The following is a 19,501-nucleotide window of genomic DNA, read 5'->3' as shown; positions in this document are numbered from 1 at the left end:
CCTGGACCGACCCTCCCAAGTCCAACTTGGGTCCTTTCTTCCACCACCCTCTCTCCACATGTGGTGTTCCCCAGGGCTCTATCCTCTCACCCTGGCTCTTCAGTGTCTACTTGGCCCCTTTGGCCCACCTGATCTCTACCTTCTCCTCTAACTTTCAGTGTTATGCAGATGACACTCGGCTCTCCTTCAGGCTCCCCTCAGCCTCCTTTCCTCTCGCTCATCCCTGACTTTCTATTCACAATTCAGGATTGGCGCCCCTCCAACGATCTCTGCCTTAATGCCAGTAAGATGGAGATCCTTCCCACTGGGACCTCTGTTCCCACTTTCCCTCCCTCACTCTGGCTGCCCTCCTTGGGCCCTCTTCCTTCACCTTTCTGCAAGGCTTAAAACCTTGGTGTCAACTTCGATTCCATGCTCTCCTTCTCTCCTCACATCACAGACCTTGGCAAAAAGGCCCACTACCAGCTGCACCTCCTCAGAGGTATTCTTCTTTTTCTTAATTTCTCTAGAGGCTCACTGTCTCCAGAGCCCTGGTTCTCTCTAGGATGGACTACTGCAACAGCTTCCTTCTCAATCTGCCTTCCTCTACTTGCCGCCCTCTGCAACTAATCCAGAACAGCACTGCGACCTGTATCCTTGGCCTCAAGCCCAGGCACCGTATCTCTCCAGCCCTGAAATCTCTCCACTGGCTCCCGGTGGCTGCAAGGATCAAGTTCAAGACCCTCTGCATCGTCCACAAGGCTTTTCGCAGCCAGGGCCTGCTCTAAATCCAACTCCCTCTTCCTAAATACCTTCTTTCTGGAGCCCTCCGCTTAGCTACCTCCAACTCTCCGAGGTTCAGATGCTTCTCCAGGCAGAGACTGGGGGGCAGATCTTGCTCCTCTGCAGGTGTCTCCCCCTGGAATGGCTTCCCTGCCCCTCTCAAACTTGAGCCGGACGACCTGAAGTTCTGGAAGCTGCTCAAGACCTTCCTTTTCTCCTCTGCTTTCTCTCTTTCTCCCCTGCTGACCTACCTGTCTGCTGCATCGACTGGTTGCTTTGCTAACCCTGGAGTCTCTGGATACTAGGCTTCTCCATGATCAGTCTTCCCTGCACTGCCTCCGGGCCTACCATGCACTAGGGCCTGTAACTGTAACCTCTATAGCCCCCGTCCCCCTTGCACTTACCCAGAGCCGCGCTGCCCTGGCTGCACTCCCTCTGAGCAATGCTGCCCTGATTGCACTTCCCCTTTCCTTTCCCTGGCACTCCCCCCCCCCCTTATATTCCCCTTGCAATTTTGCACTGTCGCACTTGCACGATCTTAATGACACAAGGCCTAGTGAGATCATTTGTCTTGTCATCCCTCTGTCTTCCCCCTCTTGTCGCACCTAAAAACACTTGTGCACAGGCGCGTTAAAAATGACATATATATCAGGAGGTGGTGTGGAAAGGTCTGGAGATACAGGAGGTGGATGGAATGAGAGAAGGGAAAGGTCTAGGAGCAGGTATGGAAAGATTTGAAGGTACAGGAGGTGTTTGTGGGGAAAAGAGAAAAAGGTGTAAGAGATGTGGTGATATGGAGATACGAGAGTTTAGGTGGACAAAAGCTCAGAAGGTGCCAGAGAAGGAGCCAGAGCTGTGGAGAGCTCTGAAGGTGCAGAGGGTGGTGGAGGTGTACAAAGAACTGAGACCAGAGGCAGGTAAGCAGGCTGAGTGGCAGAAGGAGCCGAGGTGGTGACAGTCAGCATAAGTGACAGAACAAAGAGTTAGAGGCAGGTCTTCAGGCACCAGTGAGCAGTGACTTGGTGAGGTGGAAAATAAAATGGGCTTGGGTAAGCAGGTCAGGCTCCATGGACAGTGAAGAGCAATGGCACGTATTGCAGCACCTGAAAACAAACCCTCTCAGCCTATCCCACCTCTGGAGGATGTTGTGGACCCTACTGAGACACTGCTTGGAACTTCAGTAGAGTTCTGTTTCAATCTAAAGCAGACTAGTTAGCCTGAGACCACAGACAGAAACCCACAGAAAATCAAGACAAATGCCAGCAAAACTGAGTGGTGTAGAAGCGACTGTGAGTGAAAATGGGGAGGGACCCAAAAATACTTTTCTTTGGGACACACGTTCTGAAGCAAGATCACTTTATTTTGTTGTTTGACGTCTGGACACCCCATTTGAGTTGCCAATCGTTTTGTGTAAACTGCCAAATATGTTTTAAAGCTGGCAAAAGATGTTACATCATCTGTGTATTCCATTTGGATTCCTGACAGTGGGTGGTGGAAGGAAAAGAGTTGTGTGGTGAGAGCCCCCTTAACGAAAAGATAAAGGTTAAACCAAATAATTCCAAACCTCCCCAAAGATCCTTCGTAACATCCACACAGTGAGGATGCTTCTGCCTCTGCGTAACAGTTAGGCATTGGCGCTAATTGGTTCAATGAGTGTCTTTGTGGGTTGGTTCATTTGCCTCTCTGATTGGTGTGTGCCTAATGGTTCCACCCCCTCCCCAGGTATATACCCCTTTTCTAGTTATGTTCATACTCAGTACTTGTTATCATTAGCTAATCAGACGCTAGTGCAATAGCAGTTGTGTGATCCAGTCTTCCTATTGGCAAAGCTGCAAGTGAGTTTGTTGTTTCCCACTCAGCATAGGTAGGATGAGTCGGAGCGCTTTTCTCTACTGCTGAATACTTTTGGTCAGGCTAGACTCTGCTTTCTGCACCCAAAGTGCACTCACCATTGGTGGATCCACGATTGGGGCCCGCATTGCCTGTATTTAACATACATGATTTGTGCTAATTGTAACCCTTAGCTAGGTCCATCATTTTCTAGGAGTTTCTTCCCCATGCTTTCATTTCCCACTCCTGAAAACAGTAATGAGTACCCTTTCTTACTACCAACGAAGGCTATTTCCCATTGGATCTTTCCAAACAGAGTTGACGTTAGGGCATGGAATGGGGTACACAAGGGGAGCATGGGGAGATATGTAGAATACCCCATGTACCTCCTCCTTGGGTTGTGTCACATAGCTGGTGGCTTTGCTCTGCCCCCAGAGTTCCCCTGTCCCACCCATTAGGCATCTAAAGGATGACTTTGCCACAGTCATTGAAAATCTTTTGTGCCCCGGTCCGTAGTGGTCTGCGGCTGTCCAAAAGTGCTGCAATCATTTGTGGTCAACCAAAAGTCCTTGCTTTTAATTCATAACACTTTGTGCCTCCTACTGCTCCTTAGCCCCATCACCAAGACCATAGGCAGGTTGTTCTGGCATCTGTTCCTTGTCCTTCTTTCACTCAATGGCATCGTCCAGGAGTACTACCTCTTCTAAGACCAGAACTGGCAGGGGCGGCAGAAGTGCTGGTGCTAAGTAAAGGAAACATACAACAATGTGCAGCCATTGACATTCACAAATTCGAAGAACATAGCACACTTTAATATTCCCCCATTTCAGACGCTCTGTGCCACAAATATCTTATATTTAGCAGATGAGTGATGGGGAAGTCTGGAAACTCCACTCATCAACCTAAGCTAGGTTCTACACGGTTTGGGAGACAAGAATGTTTGGCTCAGAGAAATTACTGCTTGGCATATGAAGACCACAGGCACCCATTCAACCTCCTCAGTACATAGGTTGAAAAGCAAAGCACCTTTTAAAGCCTTGTTATAACTTGTTCAAATGCTGTGTTTATTGGCCAGGTCGGACTTGTGTCTATCAGGGCAAGACCCATCAGGCAATTAAGCTGAACGGCCAGACTCCCTAGTTGTTTCTCCATGATGTTTACCCCAGTGTCTCCGAAAGCCCTCAACCTCCTCTCACCCAGTATACAACACACAGAACTGAACCCCAATATCAATCTCTTCCTATCCCAATGAAAAATGCAATAGCTTAAAACGAGCAGAGAAACAGGAAAAGGAAATGCAGAACAGCACGGTAACGTACCCTTGGTGATGATGAAGAATTTTGAAAACTTTGGAGCAACTGACATTTTCTTAGTCTTTGAGGGGACATTGGGCCTCATTCCGAGTAGAGCGGTAAGGGAGACCGGTGCCAGTAATCCCTTACCGCCCTACTACGAGTTCCCTTAGCGGGTCCCTCCTTGGACGGGACCCGGGAAGGGACTTCAGAGCTAATAACGGTACCACAATCTGCGGTACCATTATTAGCGCCTTCTCCATTCCCATTTAGCCCTATCGGGGCTCAATGGGAATGGGGAATGGCTTTTTCAATGGGGACTTACCGGTCCCGCAAAGGTCGGACTACACCGGTAAGTCCCCATTGAACCATACCAGTGCCGGACCCGTTATTGGAGGCAGTCATGGCGCAAATAGCGCCATGACTACCTCAAATCTCGGAATGAGGCCCATTATCTTTCTCCTACTGAAGTCTTTTCCTTTTAATGGCAGGCACCTCGCATCCCATCTCTGGTCTATCGATGAACGTGGGCTATTTCTGTGGCTTGGTCCACCTATTGTAGAGCTTGCTTGTCTCCATTTAAAGATCAGTGCTGTTAACACTCTGGACCATGACAAATACTGTGTTCAGACCTGTCCTGGCAGTAACAGTGGCATCTGGAATGTCCACCTCAGTTTTAAGCAATACAAGGATCATTGTCACATCAGCAGAAGTTGTATCTTGGAAAATACCTTCTTTTTTTGTTTGAAGTGCTGCCCTGCTATGGCAGTGGGACACTCTAAGGGAATTGATTCACAGTCTACTATTGTGGACTGCTTGTGATCACACAAAAACTGTAGCTCTCGGTTGTCCATCTGGTATGAGTAAGGTGACAAGCAATTTTACTCTTGTCCATCCAGTGAAAGACGTGGATTGGGAGCCAAGAAGGGCAGCCGCACAGGGTAGACATGGGCATCTAGTGGAGGAACATTTTGATTCGGTAGAGATTATATTTCTGGTCTTCACAGTTCCACAGCCATAAACTTGCCACCCCTGTGGATTTAGTAGGTAGGCTTCTATTTCTTATGCAGTCCTACAGCGTACATATTTTGGTATCAGATCCTACCACTATTTCTAGACTCTCAATTTGGTTTGTGGCTCCATGGGCTGCTGCCTTGGAGCCCAGCCCCAGGCAGAGAGCCAGCAGCAGCAGAGCGAGAGTTATTCATCTCGTGCTAGGAGGCCCATTGGCGTAAAGGCTTTGACGATGCTCCGGGTCTGTAACGTGCGCAGAGGACTTCAGGTCATCACTGGGGCAGTGTGAAGCCAAACATTATATGCCCGCTAGAGGGTTGTCTCCATGTGTAGTGCTGCAGTCACTGTGCAGTCACTGTGCCAAAATAATCATTGCCCAGGCTATGCTGCCACAGGGTGCCAAGCATTCCTTGCGGGTTCTGAGAGGAACTCATCTGCCAATGTAATTTGGTGTTGTACATAACGAGTTGCGAGTTCAGATTGACCATTTAAAATGTTTCCACTATGAATCGTGCAACGTCCATAAGACACACTTGTTCCACCCTTCTTAGGGCAGAGTAGCACTGCCCTTGCAGCCCAAGGCTGCAACATTGTTTTAAATATTAAGACATATTTCCAACCTCTGCAGCAGGCACCAAGAATACCCTGCCCATCACGTCACCTGGTAATAAGTGAAATCACAGAACTGAATGATGTTAATTTGATCAACCTCTGAACAATGAAAAACGGTCAAACCAAAACCTGAAGGCTATGCAGAGCTCTCTGCAGCCAATACATGCACCACATGATCTATCTTAGTAGCATCACAATGTAACTTCCTAGAAGCCCTTTAGGATATCCGAAATGGTTTAATCGTTGTAACAATCGCAAGTAAACAGTTTTGCTGATGGATCCCTGAAGTGTGGGTCTAGACTGGCAAGGGATGGGTGGAATCGCACAAGGGTCTACGTGGAGGCCCCAGGAAGCGGCAGGCCCTACTATCAACATGCTTATGTTAAGGCGCATTTAACAATCACATCGGAAAATCATTTTATAGAGCTCAGAGTTCATAACCTTTCATTATCAAATCTAAATTACAAAGATAATTTAGTGTACCCTTTGTAAGGTCAGTAACGTTACTGTTAATTAAGGTCTGCAAATCTTGCCCCCTTCAACACCTTCAGCCACGATTTATAATAACAATCTGCCATAGGTGGGCCACTCCAAGTTTGAGTGTCTGAACCGTGTGAACCCCTTGTTATGTGTGACATGTTCAACAATGCCAAGCCTATTAGCAAAAGCCTTGAAGTTGTGCATTTTCCATTGTAAAGAAGACCTGCAGGAGACAGAACTAAAAAAACTGCTGACTAAATAAACACGACTGGTTGCAAGTGTTACACTTCGCACTGTGCTGGGTCCTATCTATGCAGGGAAAGAACACATTCAGGCCCTCACACTTTAAAAACAGAATAATTGTAAAGCATTTCAAGGCAAAGGGAAACTTTAAACACTTATTCAAAAACCCCAGTTAACAGGTGATAATTGTAGCACAGGACAGTCATCTGGAAACATGAAATGTACAGAATAGGAGCAGAAATAAATCCCTTTTGCTCGCCCTCGATTCATTTAAATGTTTTATTGTTATGGCAACAGTTCAATTGAAACAATAGTTTCTATGAATAACTGGCAGTGCAATGCAAAAAAAGGACTGAAATTATAACCTACCAAAGAGTGACAGGCAACAAAATGCTGGGTATACTGGGAAATCTTCACAAACACGTCCATGCAGTCATACTTGACAACCCTAAACTTGCATTTTAATTATTCCTACCTTCTACAGATTTTAATACCGGATCCTGCAATTGTTGTTGTCCACAACGGTAACTCGGAAGTGGTTACATTTGTAGCTGAAGATGAATAAACAGTGGAATAAGTAGGTGATGAGCAGACCCATGGAATAATGTATAACCTGACACATTCTTTCCATCAGTTTCTTCCCACTCTCCACACTCGAGCACAGTTATCTACTTCTTGACTGTCATTCATACTTGCTGTTTCAGCTACCTGTAATAGCACACAATGCATCCATTGTATATTTCTATATTTGCTGGTTTACAGGTGAAATACAGGGATATGTGTTGTAATGTTGTAAGGCGATGGGTTTATTTCTGGTTGGGCATTTTCCTACAGGGACTGCCAGGCTCGGAATAACCTCCGATTAAAATGACATGATATGTCATTGAGTCAAAGGTCATGTGATTCCATTCTCTGTGATGTCATCACTATGTTAATGACTATTTTTGAAGCTTAAAAAATCCTACCTCTTTTTGGGCAAAGAATGTTGGCAAGTATGCAGCCAGCACTAGTCTCCTAGGAGGGATGCTGCAAGTCGGGAATGGCTAAACATATAAGTAACTGAAGGGATGCCATTTTCCCTCGACTTCCAAAGCCCTTCTCAGCTCTGCAGTTTAGGTTTTAAATACCTACTGTATATACATTCAGAGAAATGGAGAACCATGTGTACAACCTGCAAAGTTGCAGTAGATGAGTGTACTGTAAAATAAGTCTGTGCGAAAAAACATTAAAATTAAAAAATATTAGCTGACCACAGTGCAATACTGTTTGAAATGATTTTATGCTGGCAGAAAGGGCAAATTGAACCACCAAGTAAATAGGGCATAAACAAAGCAAACATGTTCAAAAAGTGTCTACACTGTGAGGGTCCAGGAACGAGATATGAACACAGAGGACTACTGTTTGGATATAAACTTTAATTTAAAATAGTAAAGGGCTTGGAAAAATGCCTCACTATATCTAATCTAGGAGGTATTTCCCTACCTCAACCAAAGCTAATGGGTCTGTCCTTAGTCAAGATGCCCAAAGCAAAATATATGTCCTTTGTCCCAAATCTTAGTCCGGCCCTCACACTCTAATACCAACTCTAAATTGTGAAGGATATTGTCTCTGGTTCTCAAAGTGCACACATGTTCAGATCCAACACAAAAGGGTAAATCTAACCAAAAAGGTCCAAATGGACAATGCTCCCAATTCCAGGGAATGGTTCCCTTCCCCAGATTCCTTTTAAGAAAATGAAAACTTCCAACAAAGAATAATCTGAGTTTCTTGTAACCCGAAGCGGACAAATTTCTCATCTTGATGGGTTCACAGTTCTCTGGGAAATGACTCACTTCACCAGGGTTCTCTTTACATTCAAGAGGGTTCAAAATCGTTATGGCATGTGTCTTTTTTGGGATTCTCTTTTCAGTGTGTTACAATTAGTGTGCATGTCCCAGACTCACAGATCACCTGGTGTACTCTCCTGCCAGGCTCTTTTCCACCTTTATCTCAAGGACAGAGATCTTCCTTGAGATTATTTTCTTACTGTCGTTTATTACAAACACTTGGCTTCACAAGGTATGCTCTCCTGCCAGGACTTCTATAGAGTCACCTTTCCTTTTATCCACAAAATTATATTTGCCCAATATTGGCTTATCGACCCTTATTTAACAAAGTCTGTTTCAATATTTGCTCCTTCTTTCATACACTGGGTCTCTGCCCTTCCTCAAGACCATTCAAATTTACTTTGTAGTTTATTTTGGAATATGGACTTAGCGGTCCGTTTATGGCATGGTTAACAAATGTCTTAACCTCTTCACAGGCTTCCGTTTTCCTCTCTCACATTCTTTTCATGAAACGGCACACACTTCCAGGCAACCCAGTAACCCGTACTTCTTCCCTGGGCTTACTGGGTGCTTACAATGTCTCTCACATTTTTCCGCTTCTATTCCTTTCAGTCTGCTGGCTTGGCAAGCGTCCCATTAGCCGCTGTGTCTTTGCCATGTCCTTCTCTACTGTACATGGTTCACGCTGCCTTGCATTCTCAGGCGGTGGGCTTCCTACACTCTGGTTCCTCTTTACGCCAGTTGCCTTCACCTTCATGCCACCTCCCACACCGTGCTTTTCCACAGCTCTCCGACCACTGTCGGCACAGGCCATGGTACAATGCAGCCTCTGCAGTATTCTCTCCTTTGTATCAGCTGTTGCAGATTTAAACTTCCTGGCATGATTGACTAACCTCCAAAGACTAGACAGCTGTGTTGGTTTACCAGTCTTAGTCATCTTCATTGTGCCGTCCCTCTTTTGCGTCTCAGTTGTTGTCATGTTGTTCCTTGTATGATATTGGGTAAGCTGATGTTGGACGCTATTGGGAGTAATCATCACTGCTCCCTGCCTCTTCCACATTTCAGTTGTTAACATATTGTTCCATGCGTCATATTGGGGAATACTTGAAGTAGACCTGGCAAGTGTTTGAGGTCTTACAATAAGCCATCAGTGCATGAGGAAGGGAGGGAACATCCCTAAAAGGGAATAGGGGTATGTAACTTTCATCCATTTGGTCCTCCCTCATATAACCACCAGTGTCAGGATCAGGTAGCGGCTACCATCCCTGGCCACACGAGCAGAGGCTACCTCAGGGAAAGGTGTGATGACATCATCAGATTCATCACAATACTTAGAAAAACATTTGTGGGGAGAATTGAACCAACATATCCTCAGTCCCAGGCGATAATTCTAATCTCTGGTCCACCAATGCAAATGGAATGACATGCACCTGAAAGCTTATGTGCCTGATAATGGTGCACATGTGTGAGTTGTGGACAGGGCAGCATGAATGTGCAGACACTTTGACCATTGCTGAATGACAAGGAGTCACTTAGGAGCAATATGAGAAGTAGTGTTTTACAGGGATGTTGCTGTTATTCAGGCAAAGCTGAAATCCTACATAATTAGCACTGTGAATAGACTATTCACTGGTCATGTATCCTTCTCCTCATTTATTTCACGGTCCATCTCTCCATCTGCCATATCTGTGCCTACGTGGATCATCCCTTTTATACTGTGGGCTGTAAGGTTTATGGAGATTTCTATGTATCCAATTGGTATCATAGGTCTATTGTCCTCACACGTACCTATGTTTGTACTCTTATTGGTTGCAAGTGGTTCAGTGTCTTTTTTCTTGACAGAGACTAGCAGTCTACTCTACAAGTACATGAGACAAGAGAAGTTAAGTACTTTTAAATGTTTATTTGCAGTCATAAAATGTCTGCTCCTTTTTTTCAGAGTAAAGCTATATTAGATGACATCCTGGAGAAACTGCCAGAAGAGTATAATATGTCTGATATTACTTCAAAATCTGCAGAACGATCTCCATACATTTTGGTCTGTTTCCAGGAATGTGAGAGGATGAATATTCTATTACATGAGATAAGACGTTCTCTAAAGGAGCTTGATCTAGGTCTTAAGGTACGTGTTGTGTTATACCATGTTAATGTCTCTTTCACAAATGCTTTCCGGCAGGCACTCAAGACCTGGCTCTTCCCTTCTGTATCTTGACTGACCTAGTCCACCTCCTGGGTTAACTATCCCCCCTAGACAGATAGGTGGGGGCACCGATGAGTCACTTGAGGAGACAACAAGACAGTACCTAGCCAGCACAGAAAGGATTCCAGTTGATCTGTAGGAGGGGAAAGTGGAATCTAACCCTATGGAATTTCTAGCAGAAAAAAAATCCCATTCTTTTTAGAAACGCAGGATTACATCTAGGAAAAATCTACTGCTTCGAACTGCTGATATGCTAGGGTTTCAAAAGGTCTAGATTATTTTGTTCTGCTTTCAGAGAAAAGTGGTGAGTTAGAGGCATGCCTAATCCGTATTTAGGACAGGGCCGAGTCTGAGGAGACCTACGTGGTCTGGCTGCTACCTGATGTACCTCCCAAAGGGTGGATGGAGCGGGATTCCTGGGTTCATCATCCCCCCATCAGAGATGAGGTACTATGTTGTACCCTTGGAAAACACTAACATCTCAAACAGTGTAAGGGAACTAAACATCCCAGCAGCACTTTCACTGAACAGAACAGTTTGCTGAAAAAAGGTGAATCAGAACTGCAAGCACTTAAGGCCTCATTACGAGTGGGCGGTATCCGGGTGGTAAATCCTTCAGGATACCGGCCAACGCAAATAGAGTTACAGTGACTCAGTCACGCGCTATTAGCACCAGATTCCGGATTGTGGTGGGGGTGGTAAGTGTCCATTTATATAGGACCCAATGGGGCATTTTCTGCGCAATTACCTCAGCGATGAACATGGGCGGAAAGTTGGCAAATTTACCTCCAGCATTTACCTCATGGTTGGACGGAGCAGTAATGCGGTGGTAATAGCGTTACTGTCACATTTTTATGGCTCTGCCCAATTTGTGATGAGGCCCTTAATAGCTGGAGCACACCCACGTATGCAAGTAGATGAAGGATTCCAAGTCATCCGAGGATTGCGCAGGTAGGAGGGAATACAATGCCATGCCCACTCGCCCGGTGAACACAGGCAGCTGTGGAGCACTGCAGAACCACAAATACACACACACACAGAATTTCACAATGGCACTGATGGCATGTATATGAAGAGGCAGACCGAGTAATCAAGGACAATTTAGCCAATTGTCCTCCTTCCTAATATGTAAAGGATAATAATAATTCTACGAAGACTCCATTATGAGGTAAATGGAGAAATGACCAATCAAGGGAGCCAAAATGGGTTGCCCAAGAGAAAGACCAATTCCAGGTTGGCTTACATAAATACCCACCACAGCATGTGTTTAAGAAGCCAGAGTGGTGTGCAAGCCAGACAGAAGCAGATACGCTACTCACTACTGCCTGACGGTACAGGTAAATTGCTACCTAGAATGAGGTAGCTGGCCTGCTGAAGACTATCCAGCAGAGACTTTGTCAGGTACAAAGCAGAGAACAGGTCACCAGAATCAGTGGTGTGAAGGAGATGAAACCCACAGCCCGTTTCTACCCTAGGAACCTGGAAGAAATAGGAAGGTCTGAAGACTGAGGCCTTTCCAGAGAATACTGAATACAATAAGATGAGCCCCCTGGCAAAAGGTTAAACATATTGGCTGTCTGACAAGGACCCTGATGGAGGGGAGAGAAACATTAATTGTATCCGTAGGAGGCAAACCTGTGCGTGGTGGTGGGAAACGAAACAGCCATTCCAAACCCAAAGGCAGGGGAAGTAGCAAGTATTCTGGACTTGAAGAAAACTAAGTGCAGAGAAGACATGAGACTCTGGAGAAGAGAAAGAGTGTGGTGAGATCTAGAGAAGCCAAGCAATAGTGAAGAGGTCAGAAACATGAGTACACCCGGGAAGAGATTGGCCATGGAAACACATTTGACATTTGTTTGTAGACTAGAGCTAGACATTGATAGAAAAGGTTTGTGTTACTTTCTGCTTCCAAAGCCTGGAACTTTTCTGTTTGGAAGTATAGGGTTATATAGGAGACTAAAATGCTTATAAAGATTAGGTATTCATTTGTATGTTGGACACCCCCTTTGGATGGGTAAAGTCTAGGTTTTAGACTTCTATGTTTATTTTGAATCTGCAGCCCAAGGCACTAGGAAGAGGCAGGTAACCCTAATTTGCATTGGCCCATACTTGACATTGTTTTATCAACTTTACTTCTCATTATTTTGGAGTCTTACCTTCGCTCCTGTAAGGATTATTTCAACCCAAACCTTGAATGTCCAGTATTCAAGAAAAACATACTGTAGAGAAGGAGCCAAGTACCTTTACCGGTAGTCCCGCCCCCATCCTGCCTATATTTTGGCAGCCGGAAATTGCGACATGTGCAAAGCCAGTAATGGTACATATACCCCAAAGTGTCCTTGAAACAAAGTATCCAGTGAGAAAACCCTATATGTATCCACAGAGAAATGATGGTCTTCTGGAGGAATTTCCAGAGGAGGTGTGAGAATAAATGAAAAGGAGGCTGGTGACGTCACATGAAGCAGAAATGACGCATCAAGAAGAGATGTCAATGAAGAAAGTGTATAGACCTTATAGAATTAAGGAACATTTTGGGAGCGAAATGAAGATTACACATGCAGAGAAGCACTGAAGAAAATGCAAAACCATTTTACAAATGTACAAATGTACAGACACAGTAACGCAAGTAGACAAAGTAATCATAAGGCTGGCTACGTAGTGAACAGACTGTAGGCGATATGCCAAAGTATATGTGTAGGAATGTATAGAATCGGGATGTTCCACAACGATGTTAGAAAACTTGGGCCCCGTGAATGAAAGGGCTGGAAGTGTGGCGCAGCAGAATAGAATATCTGACGGCAAACGAAGATTCAAGAAGGCTTGCCTGGCCCAGTGTCAAGAGTCGGGTCGTCGAGAGCCTGGTTATCTACTTGAGAAGATACAATGAAGTGAAAAGCAAGCTGAGCTCCTGTTTGAAGTGTAATGGAAAAACACTAGAAGTGCCTGCTTTTCTTCATTTAATAGCCTTAAATACAACGAAGACGTGGTCTCTAGTCACATGGTCAGATGAAAATAGACATTTGGGGCGAGCTACACCGAGACCAGAAGATAAAGCATGCCTTTGCTCCCTTTTATTCTCAGGCACAGTGAGCCTTCACAAGGCTGAGCTCAAAATACTAATTGAATGGCAGACCGCAGGAGTATTGATAGATGTTGGGCTAATTGCGTGGGGAGACAAGACCAGGCCAACCCCCCAGGACCTGGGGTACCAGCTTGCGTGCTGCTAGCGAGTGGAATATTCCAGAAGCGGACAAGTGTGCCAACTAATTGTAGAGGGCCGCGTAGCAAGGAGCCCTATAGTTTGAGAGCCAATAGAACATCATGTATTAGTCTGACATGGAAGATGACTTGCACTTGGGATGGGCTTAGTTGTCCATCAGACTTTACAGGCCCAATCACAACCGCATACCCCATAGAAAGTATATGTAGATGTTCCCTTTAAGCCTATTATATCCCCTAGAAGGTTTTCTTATTTTGCCATGTAGTATGATATCACTTATGATGAATTTTTAGTATAAAGTTGTGTTATTTATGAAATGTTTTCGAGAACTCATTGAACGAGCTGTGCAGCATCCGTTGATATCTATTGTCCTCCCTGTTTTAAAGAATTGTTATTAAAACAGTTCATGTTTGCCAACTTCCTGAGTTGGTCTGATTATTGATGTATGAGTAAGAGCTGCATCCCCATCCATCTCAGATACTGTTACTTTGTCTGAAAGGACCTACGGGTTCACTTGGCAGCAGAGAGAGGATTGTTCCAAAGACCCATTGATTAGTAGGCTTTTAAAACTTTCAGAATATCGGGCGTCCTGTGCCATTTAGCTGGAGGATCGCAAGGCTTCCTGTGGAGAGGGTCCATTATAGAAATCTTGCACGAAGACTGATACAGGTGGGGTGGGTCCCTCTTTCACGAAATCCCTCCTGGTTTCCACAGGCGCTAAGCAGACTGAAGGTGACGGTGGCCGATTGGAGGAGGAGAAGGGCCTGAGTGTCAGGAGCTGAAAGGCGAATGTTGGGTAGATTGAGGGGACTGGCAAAATATGGGGATTGTGGTAAAAGTATAAGGTAACAGGGGATTGTTTGATTAATATATGGCGAGGAGCGTCCAGGTGAGGAGCTTCTACATAGAGCCCAGAATCCTAAGCTCAAGGAGCTTCTAGAAGGAATCATTTCAAAATCCAAAGTGGGTGCTTAGGTGGCACACAGACAAGGTCTGTGAGAGGGAACTATTCAAACTCCTATCAGGATATTTTAGGGGCAAGAGATAGTTGCGAAGAGCACGGAGGAAATATATGTTGAAGTCGACTAGTTTGGCTGTTTGTGTATTTTGTGTATTGAAAAAGTGAAGTGTCGAAGAACGACAAAGATAGGCTTTGTTGACTAGAGATCAAAAGTTAATATCTATCTCTATCTATCTTTTTAGTCTTTGTCGGGGCCGACTGAAGTAGGTAGATTGGACTAAACTGATAAGTAGAGGCTTTGAGCGGCGACTGTTGGTGCACGTTCATATTTGTTATTTTTCTGAAATGTATTTTGTGTAAAGCAACAGTAAGTATCGATAGTCAATTGAGACTCGTCACAATGGGGGATGTTACCTTATGCACCTTTGCAAGGAAATGCCAAAACACGCACCCAAGCTCAAACAGCACAGTGCGGAATGGGTTAAGGGTATCGCAGCTAAAATGTTCATGGCATGGCTGCAAGGGGGATTGATGTCAGAAGGGGTTTTGCAACACATGACCACAAACTTGCATGCTGCGTACACAGGAAATAAATTGTAAAAGAGGTTAGCTAGTTTAGAGCTCTTGAAAATGTACCAGGAGGAACGAGAAGATCTGCCTCCTGAGGACTGGATGCTTAATCAGTATAGTGAAGAAGGTGTTGAGCCTTCTGCTCCCCTTATATCGCCTCAAGTAAATGGCGATAGTACAAAATATGAAGGATTGCATCCATTAAGGGAACTAAAACCAGCGACAGGATATAGTAATCCGATACATGAACCGCCTGCTTATATTAGTGACAAGAGGCCAGAAGGGACCAAAGGAAAGGTGGTGATCTTTAAGATCTTGCAAGACAACGAGGAGAAAAGCGAATTACCAAATGTATCCTTAGATATAGAATGGGAGATTAAGAGATGGAAAGGAGAAAAGGATAAAGCTGACAAGGTTATGCTCGTACAGAACGAATTGATGGGTGGACAGATATTGCTCAAGCTTGATGGGAAGAGTATCAAGGAACTAAGGCAAGGGGAAGATCAAGATGAACAGGATAGAAAAGGCAGGGAACAAGAGGAACGATAGAAAAAGGATGAGCATAAAAGGAAGAGTAGATAGAGACAAGAGCAGATGTATCAGGAGGAGCAACTAAGAAAGGAAGAAAGGGCAGAGGAGCAACGGAAGTATGACAACAGGTAGAGAGCAATCAAATATCGAGACAGGCTAGATAAGAAAAGAGAAGAGGAAGAAGAACAGACATTACAAGATAAACGACAGGGGGAGGAAAGAGTTGATGGGAAGCAAAAGCCACAACTGTACATACCGAACATTCTGAATATTTAATGTAAAATATTTGAAACTGCAATATATCCTATTTGTAAGCTATGTGACACTGTAACATAAGTAATGCTGTATATGTGATCCTGTAACATACGAAATGCATAATATTTATGTACTTGTAACCTAAGATTCTGCAAGCACCCAGTTGCTTAACGGCCCGGTGCGCTCTATAAATAAATAAACAATACAATACAACACAAAGGGAATTAGATTAGGAAATGCTTATGGCATACCCAGAGCGACCAAAAGGAAGATTGCATAGTGAGAGGGGGGTATCGCCACCATATGTGAACAGATTGAGGTCATTGCCAGGTAGAAGGCAATAAGGAACCATTGTCCCCACTATGGATAGGCAGACGATGGGAGCCGGTTGCAGATTTTGGTTCACACAGTTCCCCTTATTGGAGAAAGGAGGGGACAGATGGCGGTATAGTCCTTGGCCTCAGATGGACTAGGATAATTTGAGGTGTAAACTCCCTTGTTTAACGGCGGGTGCAGGAAAATTGATTTATGCGCTAGAAAAGATGAGAAGAGGAAATACGTTACCTATACGGAACATTAAGGGTCTCCTAACAGTCATTCCTGGGGAAAGGGCTGATTAAATTTGGACCTAGGCAATATTAAATTGGAAAATAGTGTTGTGCTACAGTACATAGATGACCTTTTAGTTTGTAGCACGACAGAAGATGGGTGCAGACAAGATTCGATTCAGTTAATGACTATCCTAGCAGACAAGGGATATAAAGTAGACAAGGAGAAATTGCAATATTGCCAGGAAGAGGTGTTATACATAGGCCAGTGAATCTCGCATGAGGGAAAGAAAGTTATACCTGAAAGAGCTTAGGCGATTATGAAAACACCAAAACCATACACGATAAAGCAAATGCAGCAGTTTCTGGGATTGTGTTACTATGGGTATTTGATTATAGTACATATACAAGACCCCTTTTGCAAGCTTTAAAGAAAGACCAAGTGAACAAGGAGAACATTTAATGCACTGAGGAAATGGAGGGCGGGTTTGAGGAATTGAAAAAAGCTATTTGTACAGTTCCAGTTTTAGGAATTCCTAATTATTCCAAGGAGTACTTCCTGTTTTCACACATGAATGGAACAGTTATTACAGCAGTGCTTACACAGAGAACCAGACTTGGGTATAAACCTCTGGCATATTATAGTGGGATTCTAAATCCAGTTATGAGAGGATACTTTCCTTGCGAACAATTGCTGGCAGCAGCCGCGTTCACCATTGAGAAGACGACAGGCATTGTGATGGGGTGTTCCATGACTATATTTGTTGAGCATGCTTTGCTGTTTTGTAGAGACCTAAGGGTACACTGACATCTCAGAGGGATTCTGCATATGAGGTAGTTATATCGAATCCAGCAATCAAAATAGTCAGGTGTAAAATAATGAACCCTGCCACGTTCATAGACGAACATGTGACAACGGATGAGCAAGTGCATGATTGCTCAAATTACAAAGAGTTTTATGACGAGATCCCAAGGGTAAAGGAGAATGCTCTAGAAAAAAAATTATCAAACTGATGGGGAAAGGCATTCAGGGTCAGCTGTGTTAAGGCACAGAGCTAATGGGGAATTTGAAGTGCAGGACTACCGTCTCACTTTTGTGCACAAACTGCAGAATTGGTGGCGCTTAGTGACACGCTCAAGAAACATGCAGGGCAGGAAGTGACGGTGTACAGTGACTCCACCTATGTAACGTCAACCGTGCACGCAGGGCTAGCATGTTGGAAAAGGAGGGGCTACCTCTGAGCAGTCGGCACTCCAGTGCAACACGCTGTATTATTGGACAGGCTTATTAAAGCACTACAACACCCAGTAGCCATCGCAATAGTTAAATGAGCAGCACATACTAAGAGAACTGATTGGATCTCAGGCGGGTACAAAGCCGCAGACGATGAGGCCAAAAGGGTTGCATATTCTCCATATATTTCTAGTTTTGACACTCCAGACGCAGAGGAAAAAATGGTCCTGATTATGATTGTAAACAAAGGGTTTAATCATTTGTCTAGATCACTGTTGATGGAAGTTCAAGGCAGTGCTCCACAGGAAGAGAAGGAACTATGGACACGGAAGGGGTATTCTTTATCCCCTTCTGAAGCATTGTGGTGACATGACAGCACTGGTAATCCGATGATGCCTGTAGCCTTATTAAGGGTAGCACTAGAACAGCTAAACTACCCTGCTCATGTAACGAGGGAAAGCCTCACAGCAGCTATTGCTGAGGACAGGTCCGTACCAAATTTGTTAGAACACGTTGCCTTTTATGTAGTAAATTGCATCGTATGTCAAAAGTTTACCGCTGGGCACACATTGCGAACAATCAGTGGAGTGATTCCTCGACCGAACGGTCCTTTTCAGCATTTACATATCAACTACGTCGATATGCTGCAAATATGTAGTGGATATAGGTTTATAAAAGTGGTTGTGTGCCCATTTTCGAGATGGATTGAAGCTGTTCCATGTACACTCCGGGATGCCATGTGTGCTGCACATTCTTCAGTTTGAGAAGTCTTTCCTAGATGAGGAGTATGTGAGGTGCTGAGAACTGACAATGGGCCCCATTTTGTTAATGAAGTATTCAAACAGATTTGCCTATTGCTTATCATAAAACCCACATTTTCTTCTGCTTATCGCCGCAAGCACATGGGATAGGTGAGAGGTCTGCTCAAGGAAAGAATCGCTAAACTCAAATTGACACTGAAAAAGGGATGGCTGTATTGCCTGCTCCTTGCATTATATGCATTAAGGAATCAGCCTGAGTCGGACCACCACCTCACACTCCATGAGTGAGTAACAGGAAGGCGAATGAGAATGCCCTTGTCTCCTCCTTCAAGGAGTAGAAGTAATGCCCAGACAACTGCAGAATTGTTAGGAAATGGGCTACGTGCGTATTTGACATGTATGACTGCTAGATCAACTCAAGTGGAAGTGGTGTCGGTCTCAGGACACAGATGAAGACCATTCAGCAACCGGATCTAAAGAACTACCTGTACCTAAAGTATTTGCTGGAGATCTCATTTTAATACACAACTTCACTAGGAAGTGGCATGAGCCCAGTTTCAGTGGACCATATATTGTTGAGGATGTCACTCTCTCAGCAGTAAAAGTTCAAGAAAGGTGCTCCTGGATTCACCTGGGCGATGTGTAGCCATATGCTGGTGAGACCGGAACACCCCCACCTGATTCTGAAGGGGCTGCCACAACAGGTGCAAAAGCAAATGAAGAAAGTAGTGGGGCTAGAGGCAAAGCCTTGGTCAGAAATACAGCTCACGATAGTACATTATTGTAGGCTATTGCAAGAGAACGTGAGGAAAAAGCACTAGGAAAGAAAGCAGGAGAAAGTGAAGTAAGTACAGAGGAAGCTATCAAAATATGCCATGGAAGGGGCAGTGTTGACAATCAAGGGGCACCACAGATGTAGTACGCACCACTGTCCACGGGGAGAGGATTCATGGGGCGGGGAATGCGCAGCATGGGTTTTGAGAAAGAGGGGCCCACCTAGAGGATGCGGGTAAAGACAGCAAATGCAGCAGATGCAGCAAAACCACAGGAGTTCCCAGGGGGGGGGGGTTCGAGGATATGGACAACAAACACTGGAGGGGCCAGGGGATTTTCTGGGGGGTTCCAAGGGCAGGGGAGAGAGCCACCCCAATATCTCGAGGGT

The 19,501-nt window shown here is 44.7% G+C and overlaps 1 protein-coding gene across 1 annotated transcript in view; it reads left to right on the top strand.

The window, feature by feature from the left end:
• The window catches only part of LOC138488874 (dynein axonemal heavy chain 11-like), a 2,478,284-nt gene that overhangs the window by 2,159,947 nt on the left and 298,836 nt on the right, over positions 1 to 19,501 (top strand). Inside the window, exon 52 of the mRNA XM_069616234.1 lies at positions 9,999 to 10,181. Within this exon, the coding sequence (XP_069472335.1) occupies positions 9,999 to 10,181 (183 nt within the window). The remainder of the gene's footprint in view (positions 1 to 9,998; positions 10,182 to 19,501) is intronic.

The sequence above is a fragment of the Ambystoma mexicanum genome, chromosome 9 (assembly GCF_040938575.1).
Source record: "Ambystoma mexicanum isolate Mex_15411 chromosome 9, UKY_AmexF1_1, whole genome shotgun sequence".
Taxonomy (NCBI): domain Eukaryota; kingdom Metazoa; phylum Chordata; class Amphibia; order Caudata; family Ambystomatidae; genus Ambystoma; species Ambystoma mexicanum.
Note: the sequence above shows the minus strand (reverse complement) of the source record. Positions and strands in the feature narration are given on the sequence as shown.